The sequence below is a fragment of the Girardinichthys multiradiatus genome, chromosome 17, assembly GCF_021462225.1.
Source record: "Girardinichthys multiradiatus isolate DD_20200921_A chromosome 17, DD_fGirMul_XY1, whole genome shotgun sequence".
Taxonomy (NCBI): domain Eukaryota; kingdom Metazoa; phylum Chordata; class Actinopteri; order Cyprinodontiformes; family Goodeidae; genus Girardinichthys; species Girardinichthys multiradiatus.
In genome coordinates, this window is record NC_061809.1 from 8,580,436 (window position 1) to 8,598,888 (window position 18,453).

Below are 18,453 nucleotides of genomic sequence, written 5' to 3' on the forward strand. Positions count from 1 at the left end.
CGGCATGTTGAGCTGGAGCAGTGCAGCATACATGAGCTTGGCGGATGTCAATCACCAAGTCAAATGAACGTCTATAAGAACAAACAGTGACACTTATGCTACCTGTAGCTGTTAGCTATACATGCCAGATTAGCATAGTGTGCCGCCGGTGTTACGTTGGTCTATGTTTCTCTTGCCCTTACCTCAGCGTAACGTCTGATGCCTAGCAACCGTGTTAGCACGAAGCGCAGAGCTGTGAAGCCGAACAAATGGAGCCTGAAGGTTAATAACGCTGTTTCTACTGTAAATGACTACATGGTTTTTATTTACTCTTTTACATATTGCTGATGGCTTATAATGCTGTTTTGTTTTAAAATGTTATTGTTTTATGATCTTGTTCATTATTCAGCCCTTTAAAATTTTGAAAATATTGTTTGTGTTCATAGATATAAAAATCCAACACTAGATAAAATACATGATGTACCATTTGTTAAATTTATTTGTAAAGCTTTCAACAACTTAAACAGTAACATATTAACTTTAGGAACAAAGTTTAATTAGTTTATTTGGACATTATAATAATAATAATAATTTTTATTATTGTAATAAATAAACCAAACATTAATATTAGATTTAATCTGACTGAATTATATCTGTTTAACTTCCACCCATTGGGGAAACCCAGCGGGATTTTGAAAACAATGTGCCGAGAGTCAGCTGTTCTCTCGGGGTTTAGCGCACCTCAACCACCCAGGCAGCTGATAGCTCTCCTCTGGCCTTTGCTACTTCCGTTTGAACAATCTACTTCGACCCGCAATGAATCATGGGAAACTGGGTACGATAATGAGGCAACGTTTCCATTAGTTGCTCCTCCTGAGGACCAGCTCCAGCTGATTGGTCCGCTGCATTAATGACACAGCTGCTTTCGCTTGCTTGCTTACTTTGCATTGAATGCAGATTTGCCAGCACGCATCACAGGCAGCTTTCAAGTTTAAGCTGTACAGACAACGGGATTTTATTGGAAATCATCATCATCAGTATGTCACCTCCATTCATGCATATTCTGTAATGTTTCATAAAGCTGACAGTAACAATTAATAAGGTGTGTGCCCATTTTAAAATGTGTCTGCATGTAAAGAAGCTGTTTCTGTAAGCACTTGATAAATACTACTGAGGCAATAAGTAAGACTTACAGAGCCTTTGAACATTTTAGCATTTTGTCGCATTACAACCTAAAACAGTGCATTTCATTGGGATTAAAAAAACAATAAACAAAGTAGAAGTGGTAGGTAAAGGATACATTTTCTTTACAGTAAAAGGTCTGAAAACATGCCATGTGTTTGTATACACCTTCTTTTACTCTGATAGTGCTAAATAAAATCTAGTGTCACCTTATTTGTAAATATAGTCCACCTGTGTCTAATATGATCTCAGCATAAATAGAGCTGGTATGTACAGGTCCTTCTCAAAATATTAGCATATTGTGATAAAGTTAATTATTTTCCATAATGTCATGATGAAAATTTAACATTCATATATTTTAGATTCATTGCACACTAACTGAAATATTTCAGGTCTTTTATTGTCTTAATACGGATGATTTTGGCATACAGCTCATGAAAACCCAAAATTCCTATCTCACAAAATTAGCATATCATTAAAAGGGTCTCTAAAGGAGCTATGAACCTAATCATCTGAATCAACGAGTTAACTCTAAACACCTGCAAAAGATTCCTAAGGCCTTTAAAACTCCCAGCCTGGTTCATCACTCAAAACCCCAATCATGGGTAAGACTGCCGACCTGACTGCTGTCCAGAAGACCACTATTGACACCCTCAAGCAAGAGGGTAAGACACAGAAAGACATTTCTGAACGAATAGGCTGTTCCCAGAGTGCTGTATCAAGGCACCTCAGTGGGAAGTCTGTGGGAAGGAAAAAGTGTGGCAGAAAACGCTGCACAACGAGAAGAGGTGACCAGACCCTGAGGAAGATTGTGGAGAAGGGCCGATTCCAGACCTTGGGGGACCTGCGGAAGCAGTGGACTGAGTCTGGAATAGAAACATCCAGAGCCACCGTGCACAGGCGTGTGCAGGAAATGGGCTACAGGTGCCGCATTCCCCAGGTCAAGCCACTTTTGAACCAGAAACAGCGGCAGAAGCGCCTGACCTGGGCTACAGAGAAGCAGCACTGGACTGTTGCTCAGTGGTCCAAAATACTTTTTTCAGATGAAAGCAAATTCTGCACGTCATTCGGAAATCAAGGTGCCAGAGTCTGGAGGAAGACGGGGGAGAAGGAAATGCCAAAATGCCAGAAGTCCAGTGTCAAGTACCCACAGTCAGTGATGGTCTGGGTTGCCGTGTCAGCTGCTGGTGTTGGTCCACTGTGTTTTATCAAGGGCAGGGTCAATGCAGCTAGCTATCAGGAGATTTTGGAGCACTTCATGCTTCCATCTGCTGAAAAGCTTTATGGAGATCAAGATTTAATTTTTCAGCACGACCTGGTACCTGCTCACAGTGCCAAAACCACTGGTAAATGGTTTACTGAGCATGGTATCACTGTGCTCAATTGGCCTGCCAACTCTCCTGAACTGAACCCCATAGAGAATCTGTGGGATATTGTGAAGAGAACGTTGAGAGACTCAAGACCCAACACTCTGGATGAGCTAAAGGCTGCTATTGAAGCATCCTGGGCCTCCATAAGACCTCAGCAGTGCCACAGGCTGATTGCCTCCATGCCACGCCGCATTGAAGCAGTCATTTCTGCAAAAAGATTCCCGACCAAGTATTGAGTGCATAACTGTACATGATTATTTGAAGGTTGACGTTTTTTGTATTAAAAACACTTTTCTTTTATTGGTCGGATGAAATATGCTAATTTTGTGAGATAGGAATTTTGGGTTTTCATGAGCTGTATGCCAAAATCATCCGTATTAAGACAATAAAAGACCTGAAATATTTCAGTTAGTGTGCAATGAATCTAAAATATATGAATGTTAAATTTTCATCATGACATTATGGAAAATAATTAGCTTTATCACAATATGCTAATATTTTGAGAAGGACCTGTACATCACCCTGAACACATCACCCCTGGTGTGAAGCTTGATAGTGACATAATCATGCAGTGGGGATATTTTCCTGTTTTTTTTACTAGCAAGGGACAGATTAGCTGGTCAGAGTTGAAAGGAAGATGGCTGGAGGTAGCTACAGAGCAACCAGGACAAAAACCTGTTAAAACAGGTTATTTATCTCCCATCTGTGTCAAAATCTCTCTTCTGTCATCATTCAGCTCTTCCATCATTGTGTGAGAGGGGCTACTATTGAGATTTGATGTTCAATTTTGAAGTTGTAGTGTGGGCCTGTGCATCAGACAATCTGTCATTGCCAACCTCTTAAAAAGGGAAACATAATATGTTTCCCCTTTTCTGGTGTTAAGGTATTTTTTATTGTTAGAAAATTAGAGTTTTTGTCAAATATCTGGTGGCAAACATTCAATAATCAATACAGCAATCTGCTGCAGCACATGGGAAAGATTGTACACGTTTCCAACATTAGCCCACTGAATCCCGGCATGGTCACAGGAATATGCACATGAGGTCAGACGAAAATCTCATTGTACTTAAGCACGTAGCTAAATTTGTTTTTTGGCATGGATGACGCTGCACTGACATGATGCCTGATAGATGTGGGACTGTTATATATTTGTTGAGCATTGATTACTGTAACCTTACTGTGTATTTCATTTGGATGCGATTCAGCAATAGGTCTATACATTTAGACCAGGCTGTTTAACACTTATACAGTGCTGTGACAATTTTTGCACCTTGTAGATTTTACACTAAATGTTTTAGGTCATTAAACAACTTGTTGTATCAGACAAAGAGTAATAAAACTGCAGTTTTATTACTCTTTGCTGTCCAAACCAATCTGCTCCCAAGTTAAAACACATCATTCAATGCCTTTCCCTTATTTTTAATACTGTCAATACTGTAGTGAAGACATCAAAATTATGAACCAAAACTGTATAGAATTATGTAGCAAACAAAAAATTGTGCAATAAAAACATATTTTAATTTTTAGAGTTTACAAAAAAGTCTCTCTTTACTTTGTGCACTCTTGGCATTCTCTTTATGAGCTTCATGACATAGTCACCTGTGTTGGTTCAGAAATAATAACCTCTGAATATTGTGCTGTACCTTAAGACCGATAACAGACCTATATATATATATATATATATACTGCTCAAAAATAAAGGGAACACTCAAACACATCTCATATCTGAATGAATGAAATATTCTCATTGAATACTTTGTTCTGTACAAAGTTGAATGTGATGACAACAAAATCACACAAAAATCATCAATGGAAATCAAATTTATTAACCAATGGAGGCCTGGATTAAAGTGGAAAAACACACTACAGGCTGATCCAACTTTGATGTATTGTCCTTAAAACAAGTCAATATGAGGCTCAGTATTGAGTGTGGCCTCCGCGTGCCTGTTTGACCTCCCTACAATGCCTGGGGATGCTCCTGATGAGATGGCGGATGGTCTCCTGAGGGATATCCTCCCAGACCTGGACGAAAGCATCCACCAACTCCTGGACAGTCTGTAGTGCAACGTCTGGGGAACGGGCGGGCCAGTCCATAACTTCAATATCTTCATTTTGAAGGAAATGCTGACACACTCCAGCCACATGAGGTCTAGCATTGTCCTGCATAAGGAGGAAACCAGGGCCAACCGCACAAGCATATGGTCTCACAAGGGGTCTGAGGATCTCATCTCGGTACCTAATGGCAGTCAGGCTACCTCTGGCAAGCACATGGAGGGCCGTGCAGCCCTCCAAAGAAATGCCACCCCACACCATTACTGACCCACTGCCAAACCAGTCATGCTGAAGGATGTTGCAGGCAGGAGATCGCTCTCCATGGTGTCTCCAGACTCTGTCACGTCTGTCACATGTGCTCAGTGTGAACCTGCTTTTAACTGTGAAAAGCACAGGGCGCCAGTGGCGAATTTGCCAACCCTGGTGTTCTCTGGCAAATGCCAAGCGTCCTGCACGGTGTTGGGCTGTGAGCACAATCCCCATTTGTGGATGTCGGGCCCTCATACCATCCTCATGGAGTCGGTTTCTAACCATTTGTGCAGACACATGCACATTTGTGGCCTGCTGGAGGTCCTTTTGCAGGGCTCTGGCAGTGCTCCTCCTGTTCCTCCTTGCACAAAGGCGGAGGTAGCGGTCCTGCTGCTGGGTTGTTGCCCTCCTACGGCTTCCTCCGCGTCTCCTGGTGTACTGGCCTGTCTCCTGGTAGCGCCTCCAGGCTCTGGACACTACGCTGACAGACACAGCAAACCTTCTTGCCACAGTTCACATTGATGTGCCATCCTGGATGTGCTGCACTACCTGAGCCACTTGTGTGAGTTGTAGAGTCCGTCTCATGCTACCAAGAGTGTGAAAGCACCACCAACATTCAAAGGTGACCAAAACATCAGCCAGAAAGCATAGGTACTGAGAAGTGGTCTGTGGTCCCCACCTGCAGAACCACTCCTTTATTGAGTGTGTCTTGCTAATCGCCAAAGATTTCCCCCTGTTGTCTATTCCATTTGCACAACAGTATGTGAAATTGATTGTCAATCAGTGTTGCTTCCTAAGTGGACAGTTTGATTTCACACAAGTTTGATTTACTTGGAGTTATATTGTATGTTTAAGCGTTCCCTTTATTTTTTGCGCAATGTATATGTATATGGACCAGTATAATTCAGTTTGGGTTCAAGTTCTAGTTTCTAGTCAGGATAAGTGAACTACTCATCCAGCTCAGTTATTTTTTGCTCCAAAGCAGTTGCTGTTGTAAACACCTGAGATCAGCCTTCCAGCCTCTGTGAGGAAATGTTCTGTGCATGCGCTCACCATGCAAATTGTTACTGTTGCTCTGTCTCACTCCTGTCTCCTGTCTTGTCTCGGTTCAATCGGCCGGCTCGGATTCGGATCGTTGCCTGCCTTCGTGCCTGCCCGCCTGCCCGCCTGCCTGCCTGCCTGCCTGCCTGCCTGCCTGCCTGCCTTCCTGTGTATGTTCATGTCCTACACAACCTCCACCTCCTCCACCACCACTACCACCACCACCACCACGTTTTGTCACCCCTCTCATCTGAAGGCTATGAGAAGTCCCGGAGCTTAAACAACATTGCTGGCATGGCCGGCAACACCCTGAGGTTGTCTCCTGTGAACTCGCCCTACGGATCACCCTGCCCGCTGCGCCGCTCCCGCTCCCCTATCCCATCCATCCTGTGAGGCATCCAGCCTTTAGTTGCCTAACACGCTCTCCCTTAAAAGAAAACCCTTCCTTGACATCATGTCTGAACTCTTCATTTTATTGTGACTAAAAGACACTTGCTTGCTTTGCAGCTCAAACTAATGTTGATAGCCTGGCAATCTCAGCAAGTGAAAAGAACATGTGCTAACATCCTTAAGTAACATGATTGTTCTGCTTTGTCACTTGGAGTTCCCTTTAGGTTGATGGTATTGTAATTTGAGACTTGCAATAAAGGAACTCTGACTGAAGTAGCAGCCATACATATGTGATCCATATTACTAATCAGGGATATTAGATGTTGCTATATTTAGATATCATCAACAAAAATGTGCTTCCAGGAACAAAAAAGATGTCACAACAATTCAACCCCACATGACTGTAACTTCACTTTATGATTTGGTGTTATTTTTGGGTTTGAAACATGGTGAAAGGGTGCAAATACACCAAGAGTGTAGGTTTCATCTCATACCGGGCTGGCCCTGCTCATATTTGGGCAAGGATCTTCTTTGGCAAACAGTGTGAAGGAGGGAGGAGGGGCTGGGAGTCATCATCTAGAAAAGATTGAGGATTTATATGCATACATACACAAAGATGTGTCTTTATTTCAGTTTTACAGTGTTGGGTTTATGTTATTGCTTTTTTCCACTGAGTGCCACCAAACTTGCTGTTGTTCTGGTTGTTTACTGGCAGATAACTGCAAAGAAGTGGTCTTTACTGGTTTCACACAAGCAGAGAGCAACGTTCTATCTTAATGGCTTTGGGAGGTGGAACCACCATGGCAGAAAGGTAACCATCTAAAGGGGACTGTGAGCATCAGCTTTCAGTTCAAAACAGATTTAGATTTGTTATTTTTTGTCTCTTTAATATAGTTCAATGGAGTCTATGGAATATACTGGTATTTTGTTACAGAGACAAGCACAAGGCTTCAAGAAGTCAAATGTAGCATTTCTTTTCAATGTATTATTACTAAAGATCAAAGGAATAAATATAATTGCATAACCAAACAACGAAACATAGCTTCAAATGTCTCTAGGCATGGATTGGTATGGGATTCAGTGCTTCTTTAAGTCTTTATTAGTCAGCTCTGTTGACACAACAGTGCAATTCAAGAAGTACTTCCTTTCCTACTTCAAAATAAGAGTTGTAAACATAGGTTCAACAGGGTGTCAACGCTAAAGACAAAAAAACTTTTTATCCAATTGGAATAAATAACAAACTCTGACTGCACTGTTCAATGTTTAGGACTAATTGGAATGTATGTACCTGACTGTTGTGAAGTGCCTTGAGACAACATGTGTTGTGAATTGGCGCTATATAAATAAACTGAATTGAATTCAATTGAATTCAATTGAATTAAAGGAACACAATAATCACAAATACAGACACAAACTGTCAGAAGTGCAAGGATGCAGTTTATTGATAGAGGTATTGCTAAATTTGAAAGATGCAGCAGCCATAGTATTGACAACATGTCCGGGTGGGGCAACTTTACAATCCAGGTGAATGAGTTGGATGATTTAAAGTAAAAATGTCCGCAAAGTCCGCTACATGTTTCAGAGGGACAGTTATTGCGGCCACACAAAATTCGGTGCAATTAAGAAAGTCTGCAAATAATGAAAGTCTGGGAAAAAGACTCCAATGCCATCAGATATGTAAAAGAAAAGCAAACTTACTCTATACTAAAATGGGTTAGCTTAACATATTCACACAACATCAACAATACCTTTGTGAATGGATGCATTTTTGATTCTTAAAACGGTATGACCTGCATACAAAATCAAACTTGTATTACTGAAGCAACAGGCAGAGGCAACCTCTCCAGTCATTATGATATAGCTGTAGTAAAACACAGATGTGTACGTGGAATATTGTGTAGTACTGACGAAACAGTCGGTTAGCTCTTCAGATTCTCATCAACCTCGTAGAAGAAATTAAGTGAAGACACTGACCATGGAACCAAAGAGTTCTGGAAAGAGTTTCTAATAAACAAATAAGAAATAACTAATTTGGATGTATATGATAGACAGCATCCAGATGAACATGCTTTATTCCAGAAAAGGTGTAGGGGGCTGTTATTGTAGATTTGAGAAGGGGGGTTCAAGAATCAAAGGTTGGGAATGGCTTTAATCCCCTTAACTGAGGAATTATTCACCAGAGTACTTGCCTACTAAAGTATTTGACAGCTGGAGCTAAACTCTTAATAAAAACCCTTCTATCCCTTATTGTGTGGATTATTTTTCAACTATATAAAAGTCCAAAACATCCACATCCCGTACATTAGACATAACTGGTGTAACTGTAATCAAACAGATTTTCTAGTCTAAGATATTTATTTTATTGACGCTGCTATTGCAAAAACGGTTGTGAAATTAAATTGCAGCGAATGTTTTGATTCAAACATCGAATTATCAATCCATATTCAAAGTATTTTGAAAACAAACAATGCTGTTTCCACTCTGACCACTAGATGGTAGCCAGGTTTTTTAAGATAATTCTTTGTATGCATAGAATATTCATCAACCAGCACCTTGGCTTCCATTAGTCAGAAGGTAGACTGAGGTGAATTTGCAATCATAGTCTACTAAAGGAACATTATGATATAAATTGTTGGAATTCTTTTTTTATCCCCAGACAAGTTTGACAAAATTGCCTGTTTGAAAACCTTACTATACCTAGATACCAGTACTGTTACCAACCCATGCCTAGATGTCACTATGATGCTTAGGAAAACACTAACTGAAAAGTGAGTTCACTCTTTGCAAGTAGCAACTCTCACACCAGATTGATAAAGCACGCACTACGTGAAAATAGCTCCCAATGTCTCATATTAATTCTCATATTAAATGGCATGCAGACATCACACTGTTTCACCCAGACTGACATCACCTGTTGCCTCTGCAACAGGTGATGGGGCACCGATAGAACCCTGCAGCAATGTTGTGCCTCACCCATCCCCACAGTGCGTCTTTACCAGTAGCGCATAGTTGCTTAGCAACTGGCTCACAGCAGGATGCATCTTACACACAGCTTGGCAAAAACTCAGTTAAAATAATGTTTTTTTGTCTTCTCTGCAAACTGTTTATTCATCTCCCTCCCTCCACTTAAATCACTGAAGTGTATTACAGAGTTTGTAGAATTTCTTGTTGCATTCTAAATCTCTGCACATACACATGACCAACCTGTGCATGGCAGGATCTTTTGAGATCTGTGATGTTTAGAGATGTGTCCATATTTTACTGAGACCATTCATTCCTGTTTGAATGCCAGTGGGATAAGACTGTCGTCAGTAATGATGACCTATTGCAGCGGGAGACCCCCATTCGGAGCCACGAGCCCACTGCTACAGGAATGGAGGAGCCAGCGCAGAAGCAAATGACTGACAGCAACCCAGCTTAATGTTCTGCCAACAAGGAAGGGACTTATTGGTAAAACAAACAAAAAGAAAAGATTTCTGGGAGGACTTTAGAATGTTAAGCCCTCTTACATTATCCTGACTCATTTTTCTGTTCCTGTTTTGGAGCAAGAGGGAAAAAACTGGTCCTTAAAGTGAAAGTTTATGTAATAGACATTGCTCCTGTAAATACAACAACTGCAGCACATCTGGGTCAAGTGGCTCCGTCCACACATTTGTCTTTTGATGATGAGTCAGGTATCACGGTGGATGGTATGGTAGCTATGTAGTGTCGTAACACTCGACATCAATCACTTTTCTAGCTGTGGTATTTCCTTCCCATTGCAATAAGTGTATTAAGATGTATCAGTTAAGGCACTTTGTGTTTTGAAAATGGAGTGTAATCATATAAGATACTCTACTTAAGGTATATACAGTGTAGAGAGACATATGTGCTAAGTTGAATAAATACAACATCACAGCCATTTCTGCTCATTTATTATTTGGTAACATCAGGCCCTGTCCACACTAATGCAGGTATTTTACAAAACCTTGATTTGTTTCTTTGTTTATACTTCCCATCCAAACATAAATTGAGTTTTTATTAGAAGAAATCTGTGATTAAAAAATGTGTTTGGGTTGCATACATACAGAGTGGATAAAGAAAAACAAAGAGCCCACTTAGTACATTCTGACTTTGGCTTTCTGTACCAGAAACTGCTCTGGGTCAGTTCTAATTCATACCATATTTCAGACCTATGCATTACCATTTTGTCCCTTCCTATATCCACTTTAGATTTATAAGCAAACACATTTCCCCGTATTCTTAAACCACGTCATAATAGTTTATTTTTTGCTGTTGAACTATTTTCATAAATTAAGAAAATAAATGGGGAAGGCATATATTGTCCCTCCAATGTGTCCTGGGTCTAACCCGAGATCTGCAACCAGTGGGATATGCCGAGAAAACCCTCTTAGAAGGCATCCCAAACGGATACAGGAACCCTCTCAACTGTATCCTTTCTATGCCTAGGTAACTGTGTGGCTCTGCTCTAAACTCCCCAAGATAATAGAGCCATAGACATATACTATCTCTATGGGTGAGCCCAGCTCTTTCTTGACCACAACAGACTTGCAAGACTGCACGCCTAAAAAGCTAAGAGCAATGTTGTCTGGTACTTCAGCCACTGGTAAGGTCTACCATGGCAAAATGGCCTCAGTAAATGGGTCAGATAAAGAGAAATTTGACGACTTCAATGCATGGCTGACCACAGAAAATGGCAAAACCTTGGCTCCCCCTGCTCTGCCAGGCTGACCCTATAAAAGCTACTGGAACCCCCTTCCAGGTATTCCCACCCCCTGCAGAAAGGGATGTTAAATGGTTGCTATGGGAGTCCAGTAGCAAGCTAGGCTCGAGGACCCAGACAGGTCATTTTCTTAGTTCTAATTTAATTAAGTTTTTATTCCTATTCTAGCCAACCGACCCATAAAATATGACAGTTTATGATCTTTGATCAAACTCAAACAAATATCAGTTGTCAGAATGGGTACAAAACATCCCAAAATCAGGTACAAATTGACACATTATCATACAAATAGATGTCACCAAATTCAGGTTCTAAATGATCAAATCTGTAGAGGTACGAAATGGCATAGCTGTGAATTGCTGCAAAATATGTGAAAGAAAACACAACAGCCTGAAATGTAAAAAAATATATAAAAATTATTTCACATCTTTATCGCTTTATTCTACCTCTATGTCCATTGAACGTCAAATGTAATAGGAAACAGTTAGCCTATCACTTCCTTAGCCATGCTCATTGTCTGCTTTCAAAATTTAATGTAGTGAATGTCGACAATATTGCCACCTACTGGTGCAGAATTGATATATTAGCTTTTCTGATTGGAATGTTTGCAGAACGTGCAGAAAGGAAAAAAATATCTATTGAAACAAACATCTGGTGTGGCGTAGCGGGGACCTCAGTAGGTTAAGTGCTCTACCGTATGTAAATGTGTGTGTGTCCTAAAACTAGGTTGTGAGTTACGGTTTAAAATACTGGGTCAGGGAGGACCAGTGAGTGGACCTGATGTGGAATCTTCTAGTTCGTTTAAACACAAACCTGAATGAGACAGAGCTCCCCATGTGATACAGCTGACATTGTAAAAGCCCCCTCCCACCCCCTTTCTGGTGCATTTAGTGCTGCATATATTTCTCTCTTTGTAAACCAAATTACTCTAACATTATTCCTCATATTTTCTGGTCTCTACAGAACAACTACATGACCATGTATGGGGATGGAGCAAAAGTGTAGCAGAAATTTACCACGTTCCACAGTGGGACTTCTACAGTGGTACACATCTGCACCGTAGCAATCCTGTGTACCCACATGATCAGATAAGATTTGCAATAAGCAAAACGAAAAAGAACCGACCCGCACTGTGATTTCAGCAGCCAGTTAAAGTAGGAATGTAAACAGAAAAGCAAGGAAAGAAAATGAAGCCCCAAAACCGGCTGTTGGTAGCGACCTGTACAGTTATAGGTTAGCTGTTGAATTATCACCCTGTACACACAATCCTCCTTGTGTAGTAACCACGCTGCTTTACTCTTTTGAATTGTCAAAGGAGAACCATTCTTGTGTAATTCTAAGATGATGTTGTGACTTGAAAACAAAAAAAGGTGTTTATTTTTTTTATCCAGAACATGTATTTTTGTGTCTTACTGTTGACTACATTGCTCTGAATGGTAAAAGTCATGGTAGTCTGACGGTGTGCTTCTCCACTGTGTGTTCAAACTGTTCAAGCTTTAGATCCACATTCATGTTTTGTATGTTTTACTGTGAGGAAAATTCTAGTTTTAAGTGTGTATTTGTGGAGCTTTTTGTTGTCATTCTAAAATGCATGCTAAAAAAATGAAATCACTATGTCAAACTGTACAAAAAAAAAGAAATGACCTACTGTATAACACGCTGTCTATAGAATTAAGGTAAATGCTATGTGAAAGGCTCACATAAACTATTTATCTTTTACCTCTTGGTCTCTTTATTTGATTTGTGCCACTGTTGTCACTGTTTTTGACATAAAGTAATAAAGTATAATTCAACTGCTAGCTAGGGGTGTAGAGATATAACCATGAGATGGGACAATCCACAATTCTGGGACTGCAAGAACAAGAAAAGATGAGATGTTACCAATGTTAACTAATAATTATAACAATCCTCTTTTTGTTATAAATTATATACATACACAACGCAAACTGCTGTGTTTTAAAGGGCATTTCCCATTTGTTGTACCTATTTTCTTTTTAAACAGTGTTCAGGCTTGTAGTTCATGATACTTAGAAATATAAAAGACAGTAAAAAAAAAAAAACGGTGAGCTCAAGGGGACCATGAATGCAGCCGATGTGAAAAGTGCATCACCTCAAACTCATGCGTCCATGCAAAGGAAAATCACCACCTAAGACTAAAGCATGACAGGTAAGTCTCCAGCTTAAATTTGAGTTAATAAAGTTTTGATTTTAATGGTGATTTATCCACTGAGGACAAAAGAGTCAGAACAATTGTTGTCTGACTGTAGTAACAAAGAGGGACCCTATGGAGGGATTCAAAAACACTGTCCGGGGCTTAGTCTGCTTATAATTCACCACAAACAATTTCTGTTTTACTGCAATTATATTAAAGACAATTACTGAAAAATAGCTAGAGGCAGCATCTTTGATAAAACAGTTTAGATTTTATTTACAGTGGGGACAGTATACACTATATTAGTTACACCTGGCTAATACTGGGTTGGACCCCATTTTCCCTTTAGAATTCCCATAATTCTTTACATAGTTTCAACAAGCGACCAAAAACCTTTGTTTTGGCCCATTTTAACATGACAGCATTATATAGCTGCTGGAGATTTATCCACTTAAATTCGTGATGTGAATATTCTGTTCCACCAAATCCCAGAGGTGATCTATTGTATTGAGATCTGGCGACACTGGAGGTAATTGGAGAAGTGAACTCATTGTCAGTTTCACATGATCTGAGGTTTGTGACCTGGTACATCATCCTGCTGAAAGCAGCCATCCGAAGTATTCAGTGGTTGCAAAGAGATGGACATGGTCAGCAATTATATTCAGGAAGGCTGTGGTGCTTAAACATTGCACACTTGATACTAATTAGCTCAAAGTGTAGCAAGAAAATATTCCTGCCACTCCATTAAAACACCACCAGCCTGAACTGGAAGGATCTCTGCTTACATGTTTACAGAACATTGTGACCATACCATCTGAAAGTTGCAGCTGAAATTGGGACTCATCCAACTACACAGCTTTTTTTTTTCAGTCTGGTAATTGTGTGTGAATTGCAACCTCTGTTTCCTGCTCTTAGTTGACATCCACTGTGGTTCTCTACTGCTGTAGCCCATCTGCTTCAAGGTTAAAGGTGTTATGAAATCAGTTTTAACGAGTGGTTATTTGACCCACTGTTGCCTTTTCATCATTCACAGCCAGCCTCTCCACCCTCCTCTAATATAACCAGTTTGTTTGAACAACTTTGCTTACTGGGTATTTTCTCTTTTTAGGTCCATTCTTGATTAACTCCAGAAATGCCAAGAGATAAGCATTTTTCAAAACATTTAGATCAACCCGCCTGATACAGTCAAACATGCCACGCTCAAAGTCACTTAAAAACCCTTTCTTCCATTATGAGATACTTGTTTCAACTTCAGCAAGTCATGTATACCATGTCTAGATGCCTTAAAGCATTGAGTTGCTGCAATGTGATTGGGTGATTTGTTAATTGTACTAACAAGCTATGGAAGTGGTGTCTCTACAGAGTCTATATCTTGCTTCACACTTTTTGTCAATGTTCATGAGCCCAGTCCCAATTAATTTTTCACCATTTTCCTCATGGTGGCAATTCCACATAAACAACAAAAGTCCAGGACAGAAGAGATTGGCATATTATCCAACCCTAAACCTTTACAAACCGCTAAAGATCATGGACACAATTTCATTGTTGCTCTTTTTGAACCCTTTTTATGATCATGGAAAGAACTTGCTTAATGCTTCACCCCACCACCACTTCCAGGTTGCTTAGATTTAGATGCAGCCCTGTTTATGTTATTTTAAAATGTTTGCTTTGCACACAGAGAAAATTTTGCATACCAATGTACAGTACTTGCAGTGCTCTTACTCCCACATCAGGAAATGCTAAGTAAACTGATGCAGAGCTTCAGAGAAGCAGAATGTTTACTAGAAATTTCCAGTGTTTTCAACCCTAAACATTCATTTTAACACAGAAACATCTAAATATTACCCTGAACATAAAATATCTACATTGAGCAGCCTTTAAATATGGAATCTGCCCACATCGGAAAATAAAGAAACAAAAGACAGCTGAATAATGGGTTGTGAAAGAACACTAGAGAATGAGTAAAGCAGGAAGGAAAGAAAGAAGGAAGGGAGGGAGAAGGAACGTGGGAAAGAAGGAAGGAAGGTCATAACAACTGGAGGTAGGAAAGAATTAAGGAACTGAAGTTTAGAAGAAAAAGAGGACACAAGAAAGAAGGCATTGAAGAATAAAAAAGGGCAGGTAGGCGGGATGAAAACAGAAGTAAAGATGGAAGGAAGTAAAATATTTCAGCAACATTTAGACATTTTTAAACATTTAGATAATAAAAGAATGAATTCTGGAAATATGAATATTTTTCCATGCTCTTATTTTCTTTTTCCATACTTATCCAGACCTATATTCAAAATACATACTTTTCCAGACTGTGTCGGAATCCTGTATGATATGTAAGTGTGCATAATGTGTTAATACTGACTGCGTGAGATTTGAAGGATGGAGATGAATGTTCACCTTCCCAGTGAGAAGAAAGGGTAAACAAATCGTTAAAAACAGAAACTAAATTTGTCTGCCATTGATTTCTCCCACAGGTTTGGTTTGAGATAATGGCAAGCCTGCACTGTCCTCTCTCACTTCCTGCACTCACCGCCCATCCTCTGGTTCACGTCCAGAGATCAGCCACACTGTGTCTGTGAAGCATCCCGACTATCTTTACTCCAGTTGTCATGGAAACAGTTACAGACGTGCCAAAGAGATGTAAACAGCGAGAGCTGGGGAGTGTGTTTTTTGAGCCTCTCCCGCCATGCTGAAAATCCAAAACACCCAAATTTGTGACATGAATACTGCATCAGAGTTCAAAAGCAGATACACACGCATCTCAACCAGAGGAGACGATTAGATACAGGGCAAAGGAGGCAGCATCTTTTAACATGTTGTTTAATAGATGTGTTTTTTTATGTCAAGGTGTCTTTTTTTAACTGGCTCGACTCCAAATCAAGCATATATAAGGTGCTTTGCAAAAGTATTCATACACATTTACATATTTTGTCACATTTTCCAATCTACAAAATGTATTTTATGACTTTGCTTTTACCACTAAAAATCTAAAAGTTGTGTCATCCATTTGAATTCAGCGCCTTTTTATTAGCTACCTCTAAATAAAATCAGCCAAGAGTAAAGTTGGTATTATCTGATCATTTTAGGCCATGGGTTAGTCTGAATCATTCACTATAGTGATCATTTTTTCTTGATTTTTAACAATATTAATACAGGTTTTTGGGTTCTTGTGGTCCCTCAGAGCTAAATTGTGCAGGCTATATCCAGGTAGGAAACTAAACCTTTCCCCACTTCTCATTCCAATAAAAACAAACAAGCGGCATTTTAGTTATTGTTCTTTTGCTCCTGATGAGACATAATTTTCTTTATCTGCTGTGTTTATGATGCCATGCTTTGACTAAGAGTTGTATTGTTGGCACTCAGAGTAACTGTGACTAAAGTCAATAAACTGAACCATCTTAGTCTTTCCCTTAGACTGCTAATTCGCTTTGTGTACACAGAAGCAACCAGCATTATCACTCGCAGGATCAGTTTTGATAAATCTCACACTCATGATGTCATACCCCCTCCCCCTGCCCTGGCGGATGTTTGTTTTGTTTTTTGTTTTGTGGGTGTCTGGGATCCGTTCTTAAAGGGAGCGGCTGTGTCATACTGGCTTGTGTTTTAAGTTTGAGTTTTTGTTCTATTATCTGGTCTAGTACTTTGTTTTTCTGTCTCCTTGCACCCCAAGCCCACACCTGTTCTGTGTTTCCCCCTGATGGTCACATTTGTCATTGGTTTCCCCTGCTGTTCAGTTATGTATTTAAGCCCATTTGTTTCCTTTGTTCCCCGGCTGGTTCCTTATGTACAGGTCCTTCTCAAAATATTAGCATATTGTGATAAAGTTAATTATTTTCCATAATGTCATGATGAAAATTCAACATTCATATATTTTAGATTCATTGCACACTAACTGAAATATTTCAGGTCTTTTATTGTCTTAATACGGATGATTTTGGCATACAGCTCATGAAAACCCAAACTTCCTATCTCACAAAATTAGCATATCATTAAAAGGGTCTCTAAAGGAGCTATGAACCTAATCATCTGAATCAACGAGTTAACTCTAAACACCTGCAAAAGATTCCTAAGGCCTTTAAAACTCCCAGCCTGGTTCATCACTCAAAACCCCAATCATGGGTAAGACTGCCGACCTGACTGCTGTCCAGAAGACCACTATTGACACCCTCAAGCAAGAGGGTAAGACACAGAAAGACATTTCTGAACGAATAGGCTGTTCCCAGAGTGCTGTATCAAGGCACCTCAGTGGGAAGTCTGTGGGAAGGAAAAAGTGTGGCAGAAAACGCTGCACAACGAGAAGAGGTGACCAGACCCTGAGGAAGATTGTGGAGAAGGGCCGATTCCAGACCTTGGGGGACCTGCGGAAGCAGTGGACTGAGTCTGGAATAGAAACATCCAGAGCCACCGTGCATAGGCGTGTGCAGGAAATGTGCTACAGGTGCCGCATTCCCCAGGTCAAGCCACTTTTGAACCAGAAACAGCGGCAGAAGCGCCTGACCTGGGCTACAGAGAAGCAGCACTGGACTGTTGCTCAGTGGTCCAAAATACTTTTTTCAGATGAAAGCAAATTCTGCACGTCATTCGGAAATCAAGGTGCCAGAGTCTGGAGGAAGACGGGGGAGAAGGAAATGCCAAAATGCCAGAAGTCCAGTGTCAAGTACCCACAGTCAGTGATGGTCTGGGTTGCCGTGTCAGCTGCTGGTGTTGGTCCACTGTGTTTTATCAAGGGCAGGGTCAATGCAGCTAGCTATCAGGAGATTTTGGAGCACTTCATGCTTCCATCTGCTGAAAAGCTTTATGGAGATCAAGATTTCATTTTTCAGCACGACCTGGTACCTGCTCACAGTGCCAAAACCACTGGTAAATGGTTTACTGACCATGGTATCACTGTGCTCAATTGGCCTGCCAACTCTCCTGAACTGAACCCCATAGAGAATCTGTGGGATATTGTGAAGAGAACGTTGAGAGACTCAAGACCCAACACTCTGGATGAGCTAAAGGCTGCTATTGAAGCATCCTGGGCCTCCATAAGACCTCAGCAGTGCCACAGGCTGATTGCCTCCATGCCACGCCGCATTGAAGCAGTCATTTCTGCAAAAAGATTCCCGACCAAGTATTGAGTGCATAACTGTACATGATTATTTGAAAGTTGACGTTTTTTGTATTAAAAACACTTTTCTTTTATTGGTCGGATGAAATATGCTAATTTTGTGAGATAGGAATTTTGGGTTTTCATGAGCTGTATGCCAAAATCATCCGTATTAAGACAATAAAAGACCTGAAATATTTCAGTTAGTGTGCAATGAATCTAAAATATATGA

General features: G+C 40.3%; 1 protein-coding gene across 11 annotated transcripts in view; it reads left to right on the plus strand.

The window, feature by feature from the left end:
* The window catches only part of kcnc2 (potassium voltage-gated channel, Shaw-related subfamily, member 2), a 108,486-nt gene extending 95,781 nt beyond the window's left edge, over positions 1–12,705 (plus strand). For 4 of the 11 annotated variants that reach the window (XM_047389317.1, XM_047389321.1, XM_047389315.1 and 1 more), the window contains 2 exons: positions 6,979–7,074; positions 9,556–12,705. Coding sequence is in view for 5 of the 11 variants with exons in the window: in XM_047389315.1 (XP_047245271.1) it covers positions 6,979–7,040 (62 nt within the window). In the remaining 6 variants the exon portion in view is untranslated. Of the gene's footprint in view, positions 1–6,129; positions 7,075–9,555 lie in introns of those variants that run through there. The other 7 variants (XM_047389324.1, XM_047389313.1, XM_047389314.1 and 4 more) reach the window with 3 other exon arrangements.
* The last annotated feature ends 5,748 nt before the right edge of the window (positions 12,706–18,453 follow it).